The sequence below is a fragment of the Medicago sativa genome, chromosome 4, assembly GCF_051527215.1.
Source record: "Medicago sativa cultivar Bolivia chromosome 4, Bolivia_mono, whole genome shotgun sequence".
Taxonomy (NCBI): domain Eukaryota; kingdom Viridiplantae; phylum Streptophyta; class Magnoliopsida; order Fabales; family Fabaceae; genus Medicago; species Medicago sativa.
In genome coordinates this window covers 37,992,906-38,015,739 of record NC_140752.1, presented here as the reverse complement: position 1 = coordinate 38,015,739, position 22,834 = coordinate 37,992,906, and the positions used below count along the sequence as shown (strand labels likewise).

Here is a 22,834-nt window from a genome sequence, read left to right as displayed (position 1 = left end):
AGAGTGTGGATTGTGTTCTTGGCTAACTTAAAGCTTTGGAAACAAGGAAGCAAACTAGGGTTGGTTGTGAAGGGAGAATGATGCTTGCTTGAGCTTGAGGCTTGGAATTGCTTTTATAACTTGCAAGGTGAGTTCCTTAGTTAGATTACCACCCATGGTTTATGTGTTTTCTCTTGTAAGATAACTATGCATTTTTCTAGGGTTTACACATAGAAAAGTTGCCCCTTTCATGTCATGTAGCTTTACACATGTGAATACTTGCTCAATGTCTGTTTTACAAGTTGTATATGATCTCTAGTGCCATGATATGCCTTGGAATGATTGGAATTGAGGTTTTTGAGTGGAAAATATCATTTTTGACAGTTCTGGACTGTCACAGCTCGCCACGGCGAGCAAATGGCTCGCGAGGCGAGCTTGAAGGCCGAATGGGGGTGTCCACTCGCCTCCTACTCGCAATGGCGAGCAGGTGCTCGCCTCCCACACATAACCACTCGCCATGGCGAGCAAACAGTGGCCAGCTCATTGTTTGTTCGTTTCCGGGTGGTTCTGGCGTTTCGCGAGCGGTTCTTTCCAAGCACTCTTTTTAAACTATAATCCCTCAATCATGATTCCAAGGCATAAGTTGTAAAAAGGATTTTCTTGAAGGTAAAGCAAGTATTTTCTTTGTGTAAGGTAGCATGGCATATGAGTGAACTAATGACTTTACGAGCGGGTAGCAAGATATTCCTTAAGCAAAGGGAAAACTAGAGCCTCGACATAGTAGTCGAGAACTAGAATGATAGCAAGAATCACTATGGTGATAAGGAGCGAAGTATGTTTTCTTCGAACATGATTAAGATAGATATAGCAAGCATAAAGTCGAGGACAAGATAGTTATCTCTTCGCACATGATCTAGAATGACTTGGCTAGTATGTAAGTTGTGGATTGATAAGTTATTTCTCTCCACCATGTTATGAACAAGTAAGAGTTTACCACTAATCGGTTCGATTAAGGTTCCGAGGTAAACAATCGAGTATGTACATGTTTAACTTATGTATACGACAAGACTATGACTTAATAAGTGTAGGTGGCATGTCTCTTGTTATCCACATCAGGGGGATACAAGGGGTTCTCATAATGAGAACGATTCAAGCCGTAAGGGACCCGCATGTCACCGAGTAAACAAGACGTAGGTGTTCGTGTCTCTTGTTATCCACGCCAGGGGGATACGGGAGGTTCTCGACCTAAGGGGAACGGTTTAAGCCGCAAGGGACCCGCACGACACCGAGGGAGTCCGATGTACGTACATCGGTCATGTATGGGATTGTACTCGGGGTTACTCCACCCGGGACTTTCCGTAAAATGAACCAAGATAATAATGTTTGTTCAACGCTAACATAATAAATGAACTTATGTACGACATGTATGTTATGAGTACGTTTCTATGCACGATTATGTTTATGCTCATGAAGAGCCCATGTATGATTATATTTAAGAACAAGACTAGAGCACGAGATGCTGTTAGGCAAGAGCAAATTATGTATAGATCAAGTAGAGAAAGCTATGTCCGTGACGATCTTAGGTTCCCTAATCGTCCGGTTTAGGATTGTGTCATGAATACGAATATGATAAGATAAGTCTTGATGCGTTTAACGTACCTTGAGTTGCGGTCCTAGGATCCCTTGACCGCCATGACACGTAAGATAGTAAACCTATAACAAGTAAGATGGAATTATGACGGTCCTAGTATGCACCACCGTCTAAGCATGCAAGTCCTCACACACGTATAATCAACCGTTAGGTTGTGAAGTAGACACGTGGTGACCGTAGGTTTCCCTTGAGGTTGCCTATAGCCTAGGATTAGGTGGAGCTCACTGAGACATTATGTCTCATCCCAATCCTTATTTTGTTTCAGATAAACAGGTCGGACATAAAGCTAGTTTCCGAATGGATGAATCAACAAGTGTTCGTTCGTACCGCTGGAGAATGATATGGACGTTCAAGGATGCACCTTTTATGTTTTGGACAAGTTGGGTTGTATTTTTATGTACGAACACATTTAGTTGTATAATGTATTCATTCGAAGTATTATTTGTTGTAAATTTTTAATGTATCCAGTACTAAATTAACGCACTTGCTAGACTTTCTAGATACGTCTAGTATGGGTGTTACATTTGGTATCAGAGCAGGTCGATTCAGACCGTGCCTTGGGTCATTAAGTTGCAACTAAGGTAGTGGGACCATTGGGTTCCGGTAAATGTTTTAATTGTCATTGTTAGTTGAGCCTGATCAACTCAATTTAGCATTCGACAATTAGGATGGATGCCTGAGAGCTGAATAGGACCCAGGAGGAACGAAGTATGTGATGAGGATGACTTGAGAAGGTAGAACTCAGAGTGAGAATGGTAAGAGTCTAACCGCGCTAGATGGTGGCCGGTGAACTAATCTGGTTAAGTTTGATTTCTCCTGGAATGCAAGGTCATGTCAAGATGGGTTGATCCGACAACGTTTGGAAATGTCTAAAAGTGACCGGGAGATTCGGTAAGAGTCGTTGTTGGAGCAAGACTGTGTTATGGAAAGGAAATAAATATTCTGGAATGTAAGTACGAGGTTGCAAGATAAAAAGAAGTCGACATATGTTGATGAAATTTGGAAGTTCTCAGGGTTAAAGGTTGGCGAGTGAAGCTAAAAAATTTGAATGCCAGATCGGATAAGGCTCTAATGTTGGAACGTTGAGCGAGTCGACAGAGAAACAAGTCAAACCGTTCGCAGCAGATTAAGTTAAGATTTTATGTGGATATTTTATGATATCAGGATTAAGGCAATAATTTCTGATGTGCCGAGAATTGAATCGAATGATGTTGATGTTTGCCGTGCATATGATATGAATGTTTTAATGATGTTAAGAATGGATAATGTGCATTGGATTGCTTGAGAAATAAGATTTTGAACAAAAATATATATATATATTTTTGGAGAACTGAGACGAAGAAACTCGCCAATAGCGAAATTTTCGCTAGTAGCGAAATTACTTTAGATGATTTCGCTGATAGCGAATATGGGGCGAAAATTTCAGTTTTTCGAAAACTGTTAGTTCATCTCTAGGGTCAGCAGTGACTATTGGAGAGTTGTCTTCATAATTTTGTTTGCAATAACACTTTTTATAACATCAAGTAATGAATGCACATTACATCCTAAAGTTTTCAAAGGAAAAAGAGCATGAACAACCAGGACCGTCATAATATTCCTAGGGTCCTAGAAGACCTCCAGTAGGGCTCCAAAACCTCCTTAAGGGGCGTAGAGCCTCCAGAAAGGCATGGGCGCCCTCCAAAAGGACCCCCCGGGCCTGGCGCGCTCTGCTAAGGGCGTTGGCCCATTGGCCTTCTAGAAACCGCCTAAAAACTCACATAAATACATAAATACCCCTGTTACTTGGAGACCAAGTAAACAAAGCCCAAGCCCACGGCAGGCTATAAATACCACTCTTGGGAGCATTCCCAAGGAATGAAATCATCAGTCTAAACCCTAGAATCCTAGTATTCCTTACCGTACTTTCCTGCAAGTACAGTTGGCGCCGTCTGTGGGAAAAGGTAAAACTAGCCTTGACCACGTTTCTAAATCGCAAATCGTGATTTGGAAAACCTAAAACTAGACCTCTGAATCGTAAGACCCCCTTACGATTTGGAAACCCCAAACCTTTTTACAAACCTAAATCGCACCTCACGTACGATTTAGAGAAAAGCCTTTCATCATGGCAACAGCCGAAGAGTTAGAATCCATGCGAACTCAACTCGCTCAATTGCAAGATCGCAACGACGCCTTACAGGCTTCGATGGAGAACATACAACAGAAGCAACTGGAGGAGAAAGAGGAATCGCACCACGGCGAGATGGACGATCCAGAACCGCAGCCTCTGTCCGCCGAGATCTGGGGAGCGCCGGTTCCAGAGAACTTCAAACCACCCCATCTCTCCGTCTTCGACGGGAAGAGCGACCCTATGGAGCACGTTACAGCTTTTAACACTCGCATGTCCGTAGTCGGAGCCCCAGACTCCCTCAAGTGCAAACTACTGGCAGGCACTTTTTCTGAGGCCGCCTTACGATGGTACATGAACCTCCCCCGTTTCTCTGTCACCAGCTACCCAGACATGACAAGAAAACTCATCCAACAATTCTCTGCCAGTCGCCATCGCAAAGTACCCGCAACCAGCCTTTTCAACGTTCGCCAAGGACACAATGAGTCCCTACGAGACTATCTAGCGAGATTCAACGACACGACCATAAAAGTTATCAATCCCAACCAAGAAGTATTTGTGGGCGCCTTCCAGAACGGTTTGAAGGCAGGACAGTTCAATGAATCCCTCGCTCAAAAACCCGCCGATTCCATGGAGGAGATAATCGCCAGGGCAGATTGTTACATAAAGGGAGAAGAGAGCAACGCTGAGAAGAGGGCGAGGGACGCCAAGGAACGAACGTCTAATTCGGAGCGGCGACCTTATCAACCATCATCTAGTAGGGATCGCGCTCCTTACCGAAGACCTAATTACAGGCCTTACTCGCGTCCGGAGGAATTCACCCCCCTCAACACAAAACCAGAGCGCATTTTGAGGGAAGTCTATGAAGCCAAATTAATCCCAGACCCGCCTCCACCGCGATACGAGATCATGGGAAAAGACAAAAACAAATGGTGCAAGTATCACCGAATACGGGGACATGACACTGACTCATGCATACACCTACGACAGGAAATAGAAAAACTGATACAGAATGGGAAATTAAGAGGATACGCTCAGGACAGGAAGGACGAGAGCGAACACAAGATGGAAAAGAAGAAGGATGAAGGGAGCGAAGGAAAGAGACACACGCTCAACACCATCTCGGGCGGCTTCTCTGGTGGCGGGGAGTCCAATTCGTCACGAAAGAAATACGTCAGGCAGGTGATGTTGTGCCAAGAATACGAGACTCCAAACTCTGGGCGTGAACCCGACATCTCTTTCACTGCCAAAGATTTCCAAGACGTCATACCGCACGACGACGACCCCATGGTCATTACTTTGTAAATATTCAAGTGGGATGTGAAGAGAGTGTTGATTGACCCAGGAAGTTCGGCGGACATCCTATATTACGATACATTCGATCGAATGGGGTTGGACCCGGAACTGCTACAACCTTTCAAGGGGACCCTGGCAGGTTTTACAGGCGAACAGGTGCACGTGAGAGGTTACATCACACTCAAAACAACGTTCGGTAACGGCTCTCATTCAAAAACCATTCGAGTAAGGTACCTCGTCGTGAACTCGCCCAGTTCCTACAACATTATCATTGGTCGCCCCGCCGTCAACCTTTTGGGGGGTTTCCTGTCTACAAAGTTTTTGGTCATGAAGTATCCCCTGGATAATGGAAAGATCGGGACCATTCGAGGCGACCAGAAAACCGCCAGAGAATGCTACCACAATAGCCTGAGACTACAGAAGACAAGGAAGAAGTCTAGTAATGAAGAAACTCACGAGGTCAACATGATAGACCTCGATCCTAGAGAGGACTTTCAACAAGAGCGCCTCGAGCCCATCGAAGACTTGAAGGAAGTATCCATTGGTCCGGAAGCACATCAGACAACTAAGATCGGCACGTCTCTAAACCAGAAGGAAGAGATCGCCCTCGTCGATCTACTACGAAGAAACCTGTATCTTTTTGCCTGGCATCCATCTGAAATGCCAGGAATGGACCCTGACATCGCCTGTCACCATTTGTCAGTCAAGCCTGGAGTGAAACCAGTAGTGCAGCGGAAGAGGAAGATGGGCGAGGAAAGAAGGAAAGCCGTCGACGACGAAGTGCGGAAATTAGTAGACGCCCGCTTCATCAGCGAAATAAAGTACCCAACATGGCTGGCCAATACCGTTCTGGTAAAGAAGGCAAACGGAAAATGGAGGATGTGCGTGGATTATACAGATCTAAATTCAGCATGCCCAAAAGATCCTTACCCGCTCCCAAACATTGACCATCTGATTGACAGTGCCTCAGGATACAACACCTTGAGCTTCATGGACGCCTACTCTGGTTACAACCAAATACGAATGGACCCTTTAGACGCCCCCAAAACAGCCTTCATGACCAACACAAGGAACTACCACTATGAAGTCATGTCTTTCGGTCTAAAAAACGCTGGAGCCACTTTCCAAAGGTCTATGGACACCGCTTTCACACACCAGATAGGACGTAACCTGGAAGTGTACATCGACGATCTGGTAGCAAAAACAAAGGAAGGGGGAAGCCACACAGAAGATTTGGAAGAAATCTTAGGGCAAGTAAGGAAGTACAGGATACGATTAAACCCAACAAAGTGTTCTTTCGGAGTACAAGCCGGGAAATTCCTAGGTTTTCTCTTAACTAGGCGAGGTATCGAAGCAAATCCAGATAAGTGTTAGGCAATCATCAACATGAGAAGCCCGACCAACATAAAGGAAGTCCAACAGTTGACAGGAAGGCTGGCTGCCCTGTCCCGCTTCTTATCCTGCGCCGGCGACAAAGCTTTCGCCTTCTTCGCTTCAATTAGGAGGAAGGAAAAGTTTGAATGGACACCAGAGTGTGAGGATGCCTTTCAACAGGTAAAAAAATTTTTATCTAGCCCGCCAATCCTTCAGCGACCAAACCCAGATTCCATCCTTTTTTTATACTTGGCGATCTCCGCAAATGCTATGAGTACGGTATTGGTCGAAGACTCAGAAGAAGGAGAAAGGCCGATCTACTTCGTCAGCAGAGTGTTCAAAGGCGCCGAGCTACGCTACCAGAAGTTAGAGCGCCTGGCTCTGGCCGTAGTCGTCACAGCAAGGAAACTGCGTCCGTATTTCCAAAGCCACAGAATAGTCGTGAAAACAAACTATCCCATCAGGCAAGTGCTTGGGAAACCAGACCTGGCAGGAAGGATGGTCGCCTGGTCCGTAGAACTATCAGAATACGACATCCAGTTCGTACCAAGAGGAAGCATAAAGTCCCAGGTCTTAGCAGATTTCGTGGTAGAACTCACCTCCCCGTCCCCAGAAGAGTTTCCATTTGTGTGGCTTTTATCTGTTGACGGCTCCTCCAACTTGAAGGGAAGTGGCGCGGGCGTTGTCCTGGAAGGTCCCGAAGATATTATCATAGAACAATCCCTCAGGTTTGAATTCAAAGCAAGCAACAACCAAGCAGAATACGAGGCTCTAATCGCCGGATGACATTGGCGCAGGAAATGGGGGCTGAAAACTTACGAGCCAAAAGTGATTCTCAGCTCGTAACAAGCCAAATTACGGGCGAGTACCAGACGAAGGACCCTCAACTCACCAAATATCTGGGGAAGGTACGAGCCCTAGCCAAAAGGTTCATTTTCTTCGAAGCTATCTACGTGCCTCGAGAACAGAACTCCAGAGCAGATATACTGGCGAAGCTCGCAAGCACTAAACTACCGGGTAACAACAGAACCGTCATCCAAGAGGTAATCTCAGAGCCCAATACCAACGTTGAAACGGTTCACCACATCGTCGAAGAAAACGGCGGCTGGATGGAGCCGCTACTCAGGTATCTAACCGGCTCTTTTACACCCAAAAACAAAGATGAAGAGCAGATAGTCAGAAAGAGGGCTTCGAAGTTCACTATCATCTCAGGCAAACTCTACAAGCGCGGTCGAACAAGCCCTCTATTGCGTTGTTTAGCGGAGAACGAGACCCACCTAGTGCTTCTCGAAGTTCATGAAGGTGTGTGCGGCAGCCACATAGGAGGGCGAGCTCTAGCTGCAAAGCTCCTCCGCGCAGGATATTACTGGCCCACTATGCTTCAAGACAGCTCAGACTTCGTCAAAAAATGTGACAAATGTCAAAGATTCTCTGATAAAAAGCACGCCCCAGCAGTAGAACTTACTTCAGTATACTCCCCCTGGCCTTTTCATAAATGGGCGGTTGACATCATAGGACCCTTTCCTCTCGCCCCAGGACAACTGAAATTCCTCATAGTAGGAGTTGATTACTTTACTAAGTGGATTGAAGCAGAAGCCGTCGCCAAAATAACAGCTGAGAGGGTCAAAAAAATTTACTGGAAGAACATCATCTGCCGTTTCGGTCTACCCAAATTCATAGTATCTGATAATGGGACCCAATTCGCGAGCTCATCCGTAGTAGAATTCTGTAAACACCTGGGAATACAGACAAAGTTCGTCTCGGTAATACACCCGCAGGCTAATGGGCAGGCCGAGTCAGCCAACAAGGTCATCCTCAACGGCATAAAGAAGAAGTTGGAGGCCGCCAAGAGTCTCTGGGCAGAACAACTCCACGAGGTAAGGACATTGTCAATTTAATTTCTATTTTCAATTCAATTTCTCCACACTTCCAATACAATGTGCCACACGTATGAACGTCGCCCTGGTCAAAATAAGCACAGGTACTATGGTCTTACCACACCACACCACACTCTTCGACAATGGAGACGCCGTTTACGATGGTTTACGGCACAGACGCCATGCTCCCAGTAGAAATTGATACCCCCACTTGGCGGAGAGATACCTTTTCTAAAGAAGGTATCGAATCTTATATCTATGCATCTAACTTGTTGTTCGCAGGCAAACAGATTTCCCTTTTACAGTTTTACTTCTTACAACTCCACCGTATAAATTCATGGGTTATCTCTTTGAAAAGCTAATGAGACAGGTCTCGCTCGCAAGCTCACATAAGAGAATTCGCCGCCAAACAAAGAGCAGCACGCCGCTACAACTCAAAGGTGGCGCACAGAGAAATGAAAGAAGGCGACCTCGTGTTAAAGCAGGTGGTAGCCCCTACAAGGATAGGAAAATTGTTCCCCAATTGGGAAGGCCCGTATCGAGTTCGAGAGAAATGTTCCCATGGAGCTTACAAGTTGGAGGAACTGAGCGGAGAAGCTATCCCCCGCACTTGGAATATAGCTAATCTACGCCATTATTACAGTTGATTTTTTCGTTTTTCCTTTCTTTTTTAGTTTGTCATCTTTTTTAATAATAAGGCTGGCCTAAAGACCACCACTATGACTTATGATTCCTTTGCATAAATTAAATAAACAGAGGGTTAGGGTAGCACTCTTTTCCCCTGCAAGGGCAGGGGTTTTTAACGAGGCGCCCTCTCCTTTTTTCCAAAGTTACTAGCTTCTACTATTGCATGAAATGTTATTGTCAAAAATTTATATGCAGGCTCGCCAGTTCCGTCAACCCTGGAAGGGCTCTGACGTAGATAATTAACTTCAACCCTGTAAGGGCTCTGTTGCTCGCCCAAAATGCCAACCCTGTAAGGGCTTTGGCGGGGTTCGACTGAAAGTTCCGTCAACCCTGGAAGGGCTCTGACGTAGATAATTAACTTCAACCCTGTAAGGGCTCTGTTGCTCGCCCAAAATGCCAACCCTGTAAGGGCTCTGGCGGGGTTCGACTGAAATTACCGTCAACCCTGGAAGGGCTCTGGAGTAGATAATTAACTTCAACCCTGTAAGGGCTCTGTTGCTCGCCCAAAACGCCAACCCTGTAAGGGCTCTGGCGGGGTTCGACTGAAAGTTCCGTCAACCCTGGAAGGGCTCTGACGTAGATAATTAACTTCAACCCTGTAAGGGCTCTGTTGCTCGCCCAAAACGCCAACCCTGTAAGGGCTCTGGCAGGGTTCGACTGAAAGTTCCGTCAACCCTGGAAGGGCTCTGACGTAGATAATTAACTTCAACCCTGTAAGGGCTCTGTTGCTCGCCCAAAACGCCAACCCTGTAAGGGCTCTGGCGGGGTTCGACTGAAATTACCGTCAACCCTGGAAGGGCTCTGGAGTAGATAATTAACATCAATCCTGAAAATGGCCCTGATAGTCGCCCAAAATAAGGGCTCGCATAATTTTGATCAACGTAACGTTAACCTTAGAAAGGTTCTAATCAAATTCGACAATCACAAAACCTCGAAAAAGCTAAGAGCGCATCGTCATCCAGAGGGAATTCACGCAACATAAAAACAATAAAGTAGAAACAAACGGCAGGCTCATACAAGTGCGATAATATGATCAAAGTGCATCATGATTTAAAACTACAAAGTTTCCATACAGAATCCAAAAACAAAGCGTTAAGGCGCTGTAGTACGTCGCCATGACTTAAGTTACAAAACCATAAGATTATCAGAATTAACATAAAATCATTCATCGTCGACGAGCTCGCCGTCAACAATCACCTTAAATGGATCGAGCTCTTCCAACTTGGCGTCGGGGTTGAAAAAGAGCACTTGCTCCTTAGCGCGCCTGAAGCCATCTTCGAAATAGATCGCCAAAGCTCGCCTACCTTCATCCACCGCCGCTTCCGACTTCTCCAAAGCAGACTTAACCTCATCCCTCGCCGCCTCCGCTGCCTCTTTGGCTTTTTTCATCTCTTCGAAAGCTTCTTCGGCGGCCTTCTTGTCCTTCAAAGCCTCTTTCAGGCGGCCATCTAGCCCGGTGGATTTATGTTTCCACTTCTCAACGTCCTCAGCAGCGTCTTTATATTTCTTCTCCACTAGATCCTGTTTAACCTCCAGACAATGGGTCAGCAACAAAGTCCTCAAAGCAGCAGTACCAATATCAGCCACCAGGTCACTGCACTTAGCTTTCACCCCGGCCTCGACGTCAACCTTCGCAAAAGGCACTTGTTCTTTCATGTACCTGCAAGGCGCCAAGTCACAATATCACAATAAGACACCTCTCGTTCAAAACAAATAAAGAGAATCAACTAGAAGGCAGCCAAAAAGACCTACCGACGAATGTCGAACTCCGAGTGCCAGAAGGACTCCATGACCTCGTCGTTCAGTGACGTCCCACCGACCTCTTTCCCAGACGGAGGGCGGCCTCCAGCACCCTTAGCGCCTCGGGTGGTCCTTGACTTTTTCGATGAGGGAGATTCAATGGCAACAGGGTTGTGTGCCCCACCAGCACCCTCTGGATCGTCCACCTCTATAACCCCAGCCTCGCCCTTTCCAGAAGGCTCTTTACGTTTCAGCTTCCGTAGGGAGACACCAGCCGAGCTACTAGACACATAACCATCAGCATTCTTGTTCCTCTCAAGCTCGGCGAGATACTTCCTCATCTCCGCTCCAGTAAGGGGCAGCATCTCCTCTGAAAAGAAAACCAAATTCATCCAGTTAGTAAAAACATATGATAATCCTCAAACAAAACCCAACATAAGTAATTAAGAGAACACTCACGTAAATAAGCATTCAGACGAACCACGTCGCCCTCCCTATTTAGCAGCTCGTGAATATTGGTTAAAGGGGCCTCCTCCAAGAAATCCACAAGTGCACGCTCATAGGGCGACATGGCGTCACGAGCATAACCTTTCACAGCCAAAGGAGTGCTAGTCCACCTAAGTGGAAACTTGGGGAATCCATTCTCCAACACGGAAGATGTAGAACATTCCGGTGCACCCTGTACCCTAACAAATGTATCTCGCCATTCTTTCTTAAAATTACAGGCATAAGTAGGAAAAAGCCTTTTTCCAGAATGGGCCGAAATAGAGATCCACGTGCCCTTGTTAACGTCTTTGGTCCCGTAGAAGTGGAAGAACACGCCAACCGAAGGCTCGAGACCCAAGGATTTGCACAGAACCTCGAAGCCGCGAATGAACGCCCAACAGTTAGGGCGTATTTGAGTGGGCGCCATATTGAGGAGCCTCAAGACGTCCATCTCGAAGGGCGTGAAAGGAATTTTCACGCCAAACTCCTCCAAAACCGCGGTATAGACGAAGTAGGATTCGTCGCCCTCGCCCATCATCTCTTGGTCACAAGCGCGCTCATCAGGATCACAGGACAATAAAACTACGTCCTCCTCTCGCCCAGTTGCAGAGATATCAAACTTGCTCCTAAAGCAGTCGAGAGCAGAAACATCAACGTACAATGACTCTTCCAACAGCACTTCCTCGGCAAATGGGCTCATTTCCGTTAACCTAGAAGCGTTTTCGTCTCCAACCAACCCTAAGGGAGCCTGAAACGGACGAATCTCCTGGCACTCGTCCTCCTTGTGATTCGTCCCTGAAGTGGCAGACAAGAATACACAGTCACTATCACTACCCGAATTAGCGCTAGATTCGCTAGACAAATCGCTAAACAACTCCTCCCCGAATAAACCGTCATAATAAGTATCCCAATTTATCATCCCATCAGGACCGGTGGCATGTTTCAAGCATTCCTTTCTCAAACGATTTTTCTCAACAGGATCAATGGGTTGAACCAATCTCCCTTTCTCATCGCACTCCCTAATCAACACCATACCTAATTTCGAACTCTCACGAAGCGTAACAATAAAGTAAAAATTGAGAAAGGTTAAGGAGTTGAGAAATACCTGTGAAGGAAAATAGAAAAATCTGCTGAAAGCCGCTTAAACCGGAAGGAAGTTAGAAGAAAGAAGCTTGAACGCAGCAAACGGAAGCGAAGAAATGAAAATGAACGAAAAGGCCAAACACGTCCTTTCAAAAGATAAGATCGCCTCGGGAAGCGTGTCTGGGACAACGTCATTAGATCTCGACACGTGGCGATCATCGGAAACGAGGAGAATACGAAACGTTCAGAAGGCGAGCTACCGATGTCAAGCTCGCCACACGAAAAACGTCGCCAAAACTCCAAGCAAGGCGCCAGCGTAAAACAGTAATCGCCCAAACTGACGTCAGGCGTACTCACCTCTTCGCCTTGTCCCAAGACTTGTGCTTGGGGGGCTGTGGACCGTCATGGTATTCCCAAAAAGGGCTTAAGAAACCTCCGGAAAATCCACTCCTTTGTCATCATCACATCGCCTTGTCCCAAGACTTGTGCTTGGGGGGCTGTGGACCGTCATAATATTCCAAGGGTCCTAGAAGACCTCCAGTAGGGCTCCAAAACCTCCTTAAGGGGCGTAGAGCCTCCAGAAAGGCATGGGCGCCCTCCAAAAGGACCCCCCGGGCCTGGCGCGCTCTGCTAAGGGCGTTGGCCCATTGGCCTTCTAGAAACCGCCTAAAAACTCACATAAATACATAAATACCCCTGTTACTTGGAGACCAAGTAAACAAAGCCCAAGCCCACGGCAGGCTATAAATACCACTCTTGGGAGCATTCCCAAGGAATGAAATCATCAGTCTAAACCCTAGAATCCTAGTATTCCTTACCGTACTTTCCTGCAAGTACACAACCATTAATGGAATCGATTCAGTTTAAGGTAACTTTGGAGATTAATGTGTCAAGAGTTTAAAGGAGTTTAGACTAAGAGCTTAGAGGACCCGAAATATGGAACAGACGTTATGGACGTGAAGACAGGAAGTAAGGAGTAGAGTGGTTAAGACTTATGTTAGATCACAAGATTCTCAGGTTTTGTGGAGTGTGAATTACCCCTCGAATCTATGATTTGCTTAATTAATTTACTAAGGCTCGTTACCATGACAAATTCATAAAATTTTAGAAATGATATACGCATACCGGTGATTGGAATTGGTGTCCATGATTTTAAATGGAATTTCGTAGGTACCGGTCGGTTACAATACATGAAAAATAATTTGAACATTTGGATCAAGATTTGATGACACTGTTGTGTTATCAACTCGTTCCACGAATTTTATGGTAACGACCGAGACCCAAAATTCAATATGTTATAAATATAATAAAGAAACATCAACACCAATGATCCGTGTGCAACTTTTATGAATTTTTATTCAAGAGGAAATAAACGAGCTAGCATTAGTAAGATTAAGCAAAGCATAACATGCGAGAGACGAAGATGCAAGTAGGATGTTCAAGAAAGATAAGCACGAGGTGCATTATGAGCATGCTATGGGAGTTTGAGATCTGCTCAGGAATAAAAGTTAAGTATGGTATTACTATGGCAAAAGGTAAATCTAATATTAAGTATGTAAGGTTCAACCATAAGGAAATGTTATGAGAATACGGCGAGTCTATTATGAGATTATATTTAACAATGCCTTATGGAAAGCAAGTTGCGTCATTGGATGCCTAATGAAGGGTCTTTAGAAGAGTCCAAGAAGATGATGAAGCGTAAGAAAAAGAACGTGAAGTTTCACTCGTCTCTATGATTTTGAGTATTGGCCAAACGCAACCGGTGGGAATCAGAGCAGCGCAACGGAAGTAAATCGGTTAAGATGTTAACAGTAAAGAAGCTTCATGAGAAGTATTATGAGACAAGTGAATAGTTCTTGAATCATTAATGAAATGATCAGGTTGCTTATTGCTGATGTCGGGCACGTACAAGAAATGTTAAACGGATAGAAAGAATATGTGTCTGAAGCATACATATAATTAAGAAGGAATAGAAAAGAATCCACTTTTAAAGTTTAAGAATTTTATCACGGAAGCAATTACGATTTATGAGTTATGTATGATGAGATTCATACTCTCCGATGCCATGATTGTTAAATGATGACGATATTTGCTTGAATGGTACCAAACCAGGATATTTTAACTTTTAAAGTGAAAATGGGTATTAAGGGACTTGGAAACGAATTATTCTAAAAACATGATATTGTTTTTATTTTTTTGAAACCGATGACACACGCCATAAGTGAGTAAGTTCACTTAAGACGTGAGGACTTCCAGACCAACTCGACAGTGGCGAGCTTGGGCGAGATTCAACCTTTTTCCAAACATAGAAACTCGTCCTATGGTTCTGCAGTACCGTTATCGGTTTGATTTCAACATGTTTTCTTTAAAGGAAATACATATATTCATTCCAAGGATCCATATACCAATGTTTATAAGAATTCTTAGAGTAAAAAGATAGAACAAGTATCTTTATTATCTAACGGTATGTGGCATTTGAAAGTATGTAATGCACAATGGAAAATAAAGTTTGATGAAATGGATAGCAATGTTTTCAATAAGGACATCTGAGACGTATAAGTATATGTTAAGGATATTTAAGTATAAATGGTTTTAGTCGGGAAGTTTAAGAGTATATGAACCAAGAGACTGGCTATCGAATGTCAAGCATAAAGGCAAAATTTAACGTCGTTATCCATGCTAAGTTATATGAGTTACCAATGGAGTTGGGTGCAATGAGATCATATTGAGGTCGGAAGATTTTACTAAGACTCTGAAAGGAGATTCGTGGAATCGTCTGGTATGTAATGTAAGTAAGAGACAGGTGTCTCAAGTTGCATAAGATGGATTATGTATGGGCTAAGTGTCTACACAATGAGATGTTTATGGTGCAATTGAGCACTGCAAGGCACACCTGCATTCTAATGAGACTTCAGTTGAAAGGCAAATCCTGAGTGTTCCAGATAATGATAAGTTACATATATGAATGATTTACCATAAGCAGGTAAGATGTGGATCCGAGATATCTGGACCAATATGCCATAAGTATAAGTTTGAACATGATGTTTTAGGTTAAGTTAAGACTATGAGAAGAATGATTCCGACGATGCAAGAATTATTTCAAGATGTTATGTTAAACTCGTTACATGTTATGTGACCTCTAAATTTCCAGGACGAAATTTTTTTAAGGGGGTAGAATGTAATATCCCGCCTGTCAGTGTCAGAATATTACCGTCGATCGGGCTATAAGATTAATATAAAGGAAAGTAAGTTATGGCGAATATTATTAAGTGATGACAGTCAAATACGAGCTAAGTCTCAGAGTCGTCTTTAACCCGCTTAAGACAAAGGGCATTTTGGTAATTGCGCATCAAGGGAGTATTTAATTGATTTTGGGGCCAAATATCTTCATAATCTTTTCCCTTTCTCTCTCTAGGGTTTGAGATGGAAAAATTGCTCTCTCTTCTCTCTTCTCCCACGCCTTCTTCTCTCTTTCTCTTTCTCTATCTTTTCCAACTTCTTCCATCTATGGCAAGGCTTCACCTTGTGATCTTTCAAGATACCAAATCATTAGAAGCTTGTATTGAGATGTCTTTCTCTTCTTCTCTCCCTCAAGAATAGATTATGAAGTTAGGGTTGTTGATGTTGGTAGAGAATGATGCTTGGAAGCTTGGGGGTTAAGTGATTATCTTGGTGATCTCATGGTTAAGAGCTAAAGAGAAAGTTGATTGGAAGATTGGATTGATGAACCAAGAGCTAGGGGTTGGGGTTGTTTATGGTATGTATGGCAAATTGGAAGCAATTGGTAGAAGATTGAGCATAAGCTAGAGTGTGGATTGTGTTCTTGGCTAACTTAAAGCTTTGGAAACAAGGAAGCAAACTAGGGTTGGTTGTGAAGGGAGAATGATGCTTGCTTGAGCTTGAGGCTTGGAATTGCTTTTATAACTTGCAAGGTGAGTTCCTTAGTTAGATTACCACCCATGGTTTATGTGTTTTCTCTTGTAAGATAACTATGCATTTTTCTAGGGTTTACACATAAAAAAGTTGCCCCTTTCATGTCATGTAGCTTTACACATGTGAATACTTGCTCAATGTCTGTTTTACAAGTTGTATATGATCTCTAGTGCCATGATATGCCTTGGAATGATTGGAATTGAGGTTTTTGAGTGGAAAATATCATTTTTGACAGTTCTGGACTGTCACAGCTCGCCACGGCGAGCAAATGGCTCGCGAGGCGAGCTTGAAGGCCGAATGGGGGTGTCCACTCGCCTCCTACTCGCAATGGCGAGCAGGTGCTCGCCTCCCACACATAACCACTCGCCATGGCGAGCAAACAGTGGCCAGCTCATTGTTTGTTCGTTTCCGAGTGGTTCTGGCGTTTCGCGAGCGGTTCTTTCCAAGCACTCTTTTTAATCTATAATCCCTCAATCATGATTCCAAGGCATAAGTTGTAAAAAGGATTTTCTTGAAGGTAAAGCAAGTATTTTCTTTGTGTAAGGTAGCATGGCATATGAGTGAACTAATGACTTTACGAGCGGGTAGCAAGATATTCCTTAAGAAAAGGGAAAACTAGAGCCTCGACATAGTAGTCGAGAACTAGAATGATAGCAAGAATCACTATGGTGATTAAGAGCGAAGTATGTTTTCTTCGCACATGATTAAGATAGATATAGCAAGCATAAAGTCGAGGACAAGATAGTTATCTCTTCGCACATGATCTAGAATGAGTTGGCTAGTATGTAAGTTGTGGATTGATAAGTTATTTCTCTCCACCATGTTATGAACAAGTAAGAGTTTACCACTAATCGGTTCGATTAAGGTTCCGAGGTAAACAATCGAGTATGTACATGTTTAACTTATGTATACGACAAGACTATGACTTAATAAGTGTAGGTGGCATGTCTCTTGTTATCCACATCAGGGGGATACAAGGGGTTCTCATAATGAGAACGATTCAAGCCGTAAGGGACCCGCATGTCACCGAGTAAACAAGACGTAGGTGTTCGTGTCTCTTGTTATCCACGCCAGGGGGATACGGGAGGTTCTCGACCTAAGGGGAACGGTTTAAGCCGCAAGGGACCCGCACGACACCGAGGGAGTCCGATGTACGTACATCGGTCATGTATGGGATTGTACTCGGGGTTACTCCACCCGTGACTTTCCGTAAAATGAACCAAGATAATAATGTTTGTTCAACGCTAACATAATAAATGAACTTATGTACGACATGTATGTTATGAGTACGTTTCTATGCACGATTATGTTTATGCTCATGAAGAGCCCATGTATGATTATATTTAAGAACAAGACTAGAGCACGAGATGCTGTTAGGCAAGAGCAAATTATGTATAGATCAAGTAGAGAAAGCTATGTCTGTGACGATCTTAGGTTCCCTAATCGTCCGGTTTAGGATTGTGTCATGAATACGAATATGATAAGATAAGTCTTGATGCGTTTAACGTACCTTGAGTTGCGGTCCTAGGATCCCTTGACCGCCATGACACGTAAGATAGTAAACCTATAACAAGTAAGATGGAATTATGACGGTCCTAGTATGCACCACCGTCTAAGCATGCAAGTCCCCACACACGTATAATCAACCGTTAGGTTGTGAAGTAGACACGTGGTGACCGTAGGTTTCCCTTGAGGTTGCCTATAGCCTAGGATTAGGTGGAGCTCACTGAGACATTATGTCTCATCCCAATCCTTATTTTGTTTCAGATAAACAGGTCGGACATAAAGCTAGTTTCCGAATGGATGAATCAACAAGTGTTCGTTCGTACCGCTGGAGAAAGATATGGACGTTCCACCTTTTATGTTTTGGACAAGTTGGGTTGTATTTTTATGTACGAACACATTTAGTTGTATAATGTATTCATTCGAAGTATTATTTGTTGTAAATTTTTAATGTATCCAGTACTAAATTAACGCACTTGCTAGACTTTCTAGATACGTCTAGTATGGGTGTTACAAATGTTTAGGTTACGCTATACTTGAAGCCTTTTTCGTGTATCATCACTTTGAATAATTTATTTGCTTGAAGGCTTTAATGTGTTCTTCACATTTTTTCTAAACGAAGTTATTGTTGTAAATTTTGAGTATATTTCAAAAGTTTCAAACATTGTGTCCCATATTTTTAATTGAGGAATATCGAAAAATATTTTAATAGGAAATTATTATCATATTATTATTTATTAAAATTTTTGACTTAGTTTTGTAGACAAGTTTTTAATTCCCAATTTTGTAGCTGCCTTTGACCACATTATTAGTTGTTGTTATTTACTTGGTCAATATGTGCATGTTTTTATTCCAATCCAAAAATTAACGTTACACTACCGGGTCAATATCACTGCTACTTTTTTACGGTTTTGATTAGCAATTTAATTGCCACATAACTAACATGTGTATCAATTCAATGCATATAAAAAAGGGTAAGAAACCGATACTGTACACAAGCTGAGAAGCACACATACTTTTCTAAAAAATCATTTTTCTCTCCTCCATTAGATTGAGTTTCTTGGGTTACATCTTCCTGTTAAAATTTCTTCTTGCGAGTTCTGCATCCTTGATTTTATATTAAGAAGGGTCTGATAAATCCTGGGGGTTAGCGTATAATTACGCAAAAAATCCTTAAGGACAGTGCGATCAGCACGTCTCAGACTATTCATTATTTGTTCGTTTTGTAGCTGTTGATTCTATTTGATTTGGCTGTCAAAGATGTTGATAAAGTCATGGTCGGGGTTCTAATTCAACAACAATCTCAAAAGAGATAAGTTTTATTAATCTCTCTTGTTTATATTTGATTGATTCTTTTATTTATATATATTGATTATTATTTATAGAGATAATTTTATGTCCAAATATTACAACAATCTTAAGGATTTTTATTCGACATAGAATTATTAATTTTGTCTTGAATTTTTAAATTGACATTTACATGTTGTGTTTATTTTAATTACTACTATTCTCCTATAATAGAAGTCATATTATTATGTACTCTCGATATCTAATCATGTTTATTTGTAAAATTGGAAGATGCTTGTTGATGCTGAAAATTTTGATAGAGCTGGTGATCCTTTGATTTAAATAGAATGGTGAATAAGTTTCAGAAAATTATACTCTCGACATGTTACCCAGGTTTTATCTACTCCATCTCTTCTTGTTAAAATATGATCCATCTCTTCTTGTTAAAATATGATTTATTTGTATTAATTACAAAAGATATGTTTGGGTGCATGTTGATGCTTGTCATGCTAAATCATTCTGAGGCTATGCTAGTGTTTAATTAATGTGTAGAATTCACTTATTGACATGCTTATACTATTCTTCTAATTTTGGGCTTTGCTTGAGTTAATGAATGCTGTTTGAGGTTTATGTTACGGTACCAATACTTTTTTATGTGCAACTCATTTTATCTCATGGTACACATCTAGCTTCTTTTATTATTGTTAGATCTATTTTGAATTATAACTTGGATGAAATTATGTGAGAATATAATCTTTGTGTGTTGAACTTTGTGGTTGATGATGTACTAATGCATGATAGTTCTATACTGCTTGTGTAGTAATTACTTTATGCCTGACCATGTTAATACATAGTATGTAAAACTAGTCTGTTTAAAAATATTTTACGTTGATGGTTTCATGATAATTAGTGTGCTTATTTTGCTCATCACACTAGTGTGCAAAGCTGGGAAATTTTTGTGGGTATAAACTAATTTAATATGTCTCCCTTTAATTTGTGTGAAATATATTTTGTTGAAAGGACATATAGTATGCACATGCTCATTGAAGGATATTTTGTAAGCATTTTATTTGTTTATAGTTTGATGTTTGCTTGTGATGAATGATAATTTATTCTTGAACTTATTCTAAACTGGGTCATTAAAATAGAGTATGAGAAGATGAAATGAATTGAAATTATATAGCAAATTATGATAGTGACATGAGAATAAATTTGAGTTTGGTCATGTATGTCTCTGAGTGTTGCATATTCTTTGTACATATGTATGATTTTAGTGTCTTAATTTGAGGTTTTTACCTTACAGTTTAGAGGTGAATTGACATGAGATATTTCAATTATAAATTTGTGAAAAATATATTATGGATAATCCATTGTATTCAAATAATACAATGAAGTTAATGAAATCTGTACAAATGAGAAAATATATATTTATGAGATTTATTTTTATTGTGGGGGTGTTGTCACTTGAAAATTATTCAAGTAGACCTGTATAATAAATTCACACATTGAGTTATATTTTCTCAATGTGGGGGCTTGTCGCTTCGACTTTATCTAAGTAGACCTGATGAAGTATATCAAGGATGTCGATTTGACAATATATAAAATATTGTTTAGAGTCGAGAACCATTGCATCAAAATAATACAATGATGTTAATTGAAAGTGAAATTCAATGAGATTAAATCAAAATGTACAATTACAATTTACTTATTGTGGGAATGTTGTCGCTTGAAGTCATTCAAGCAGACCTGTTAATAAATCTACAAATAGATTTATATTTATCCACATTGATAGTGATGTCGCTTAATAATAATGCAAGCAGACATGTATAAAAATAATTATAGAGATCAAGTTTATTGTTATAGACTTTGATAAATATATGAGGTTGATTGACTTAGAGACGTCTTAGTCAATCTTATATGATGAAAGAAAATTGTCTTCATCATTTGTGTATAAAGTAGCTACTAAACAAAGCCCCTGGGATGAAATAAATTTGTGTACATCGAAGGGATTGGGACTTAAGCCATTCGAAATTAATAAGTGATGGGAACCCAACCTTTGTGATTGGAGATCCCATGAATAAGGTTCATATGGGTAAGAACAAGTCACTTATTAGTTCTGCTAGCACGAAAAATTAGTTAATTAATTTTTGTTCTCGTCTCTTTCCTATGGTGTGTGTGAGAAGTGCTAGACACTGCATTATTGAGAGGATAAGCCTATAAAGCTTTTAATGAATTTCATATCCCTTATGGGTGGTGTATGATTTGCAGCATACACTTGATGAAATCACCTATGTGAGTGTCAAGTGGGGTCGCTTGTATGAGATCTTAGCGAAATCTCTGGAGCACTCATGAAATAATCCAGGCACGCACACGGGCCTATTCGCGCACCACAGCGTCAACGACAAGAATTGTGGGGGTGTGATGCGAGTGGTATACCGCTAACATAACCAAATTATTTTGGTTCATATAGCTTGCTACACCAACTTCACTGTGTGTTAAGTATTATCATTCTAGGGCTGGTTCATATAGCTTGCTACACCAGTTTGATGCATCACATCTAGGATGTTAACCCAGGAAGTCCTTTTTCTAATTTATTTTAAACTTTTGAAATATGTGGGCGATTGTTGTAAATTTTGAGTATATTTCAAAAGTTTCAAATATTGTGTCCCATATTTTTAATTGAGGAATATCGAAAAATATTTTAATAGGAAATTATTATCATATTATTATTTATTAAAATTTTTGACTTAGTTTTGTAGACAGGTTTTTAATTCCCAATTTTGTAACTGCCTTTGACCACATTATTAGTTGTTGCTATTTACTTGGTCAATGTGTGCATGTTTCTATTCCAATCCAAAAATTAACGTTACACTACCTGGTCAATATCACTGCTATTGTTTTACGGTTTTGATTAGCAATTTAATTGCCACATAACTAACATGTGTATCAATTCAATGCATATAAGAAAGGGTAAGAAACCGGTACAGTACACAAGCTGAGAAGCACATACTTTTCTAAAAAATCATTTTTCTGTCCTCCATTAGATTGAGTTTCTTGGGTTACATCTTCCTGTTAAAATTTCTTCTTGCGAGTTCTGCATCCTTGATTTTATATTAAGAAGGGTCTGTTAAATCCTGGGGAGTTAGCGTATAATTACGCGAAAAATCCTTAAGGCCAGTGCGATCAGCACGTATCAGACTATTCATTATTTGTTCGTTTTGTAGCTATTGATTCTATTTGATTTGACTGTCAAAGATGTTGATAAAGTCATGGTCGGGGTTCTAATTCAACAACAATCTCAAAAGAGATAAGTTTTATTAATCTCTCTTGTTTATATTTGATTGATTCTTTTATTTATATATATTATAGAGATAATTTTATGTCCAAATATTACAACAGTTATTTAGGTTGATGTTTTCCAAAATTCTTTAGTTAATTGAATTATTTAAGTGGCAGATTCCTTCTCAAAAAGAATAAGGGGCAGATTCAGAACCCAGGATGAAAAATTAATCTCAATTAATTATTATCATTATTATAAATAAAAATGCATATAATACAAGAATAAAATTTAAAATACTACATATGTTAAATATGATTTTTTTTATGAACATATATTATGTGTGCAGTGTCTATGCATATATTAAAATAAAAATAATTTTAAAATAAAGCTCTTCTCTTTGGGAGAAAAGAAGGCCCGCAATAATAAGGCCTCAAAATTTCATAATTTTGTTGTGTCCCAGTACCTTGAAACAAAAATAATAACTCGCTGCAACATTTTTTTCATTTATGTAAAATTGAAACAATATTATTACTTTAAATATTTAATTATCCCAT

At 41.2% G+C, this 22,834-nt stretch overlaps 2 protein-coding genes across 2 annotated transcripts; both read left to right on the top strand.

The window, feature by feature from the left end:
- The first annotated feature begins 3,731 nt into the window (after positions 1–3,731).
- On the top strand, positions 3,732–5,039 carry LOC146929218 (uncharacterized). The gene has a single exon (XM_085707252.1). It carries the CDS (start codon positions 3,732–3,734, stop codon positions 5,037–5,039), a length of 1,308 nt encoding a protein of 435 aa, XP_085563378.1.
- Positions 5,040–8,424: 3,385 nt separating this feature from the next.
- Positions 8,425–8,928, top strand: LOC146929217 (uncharacterized). The gene is made up of 2 exons (XM_085707250.1): positions 8,425–8,555; positions 8,652–8,928. The coding sequence occupies exons 1-2, from the start codon at positions 8,425–8,427 to the stop codon at positions 8,926–8,928; spliced, it is 408 nt and encodes a 135-aa protein (XP_085563376.1).
- Positions 8,929–22,834: the final 13,906 nt, after the last annotated feature.

What these genes read in the sequence shown, in the direction of transcription:
- LOC146929218 (XM_085707252.1), top strand. Translation starts at nt 3,732, where the DNA reads ATGGCAACAGCCGAAGAGTTAGAATCCATGCGAACTCAACTCGCTCAA.
- LOC146929217 (XM_085707250.1), top strand. Translation starts at nt 8,425, where the DNA reads ATGGAGACGCCGTTTACGATGGTTTACGGCACAGACGCCATGCTCCCA. An exon ending in ATCTATGCATCTAACTTGTT is followed by an intron (nt 8,556 to 8,651) that starts GTTCGCAGGCAA and finishes CTAATGAGACAG; the next exon opens with GTCTCGCTCGCAAGCTCACA.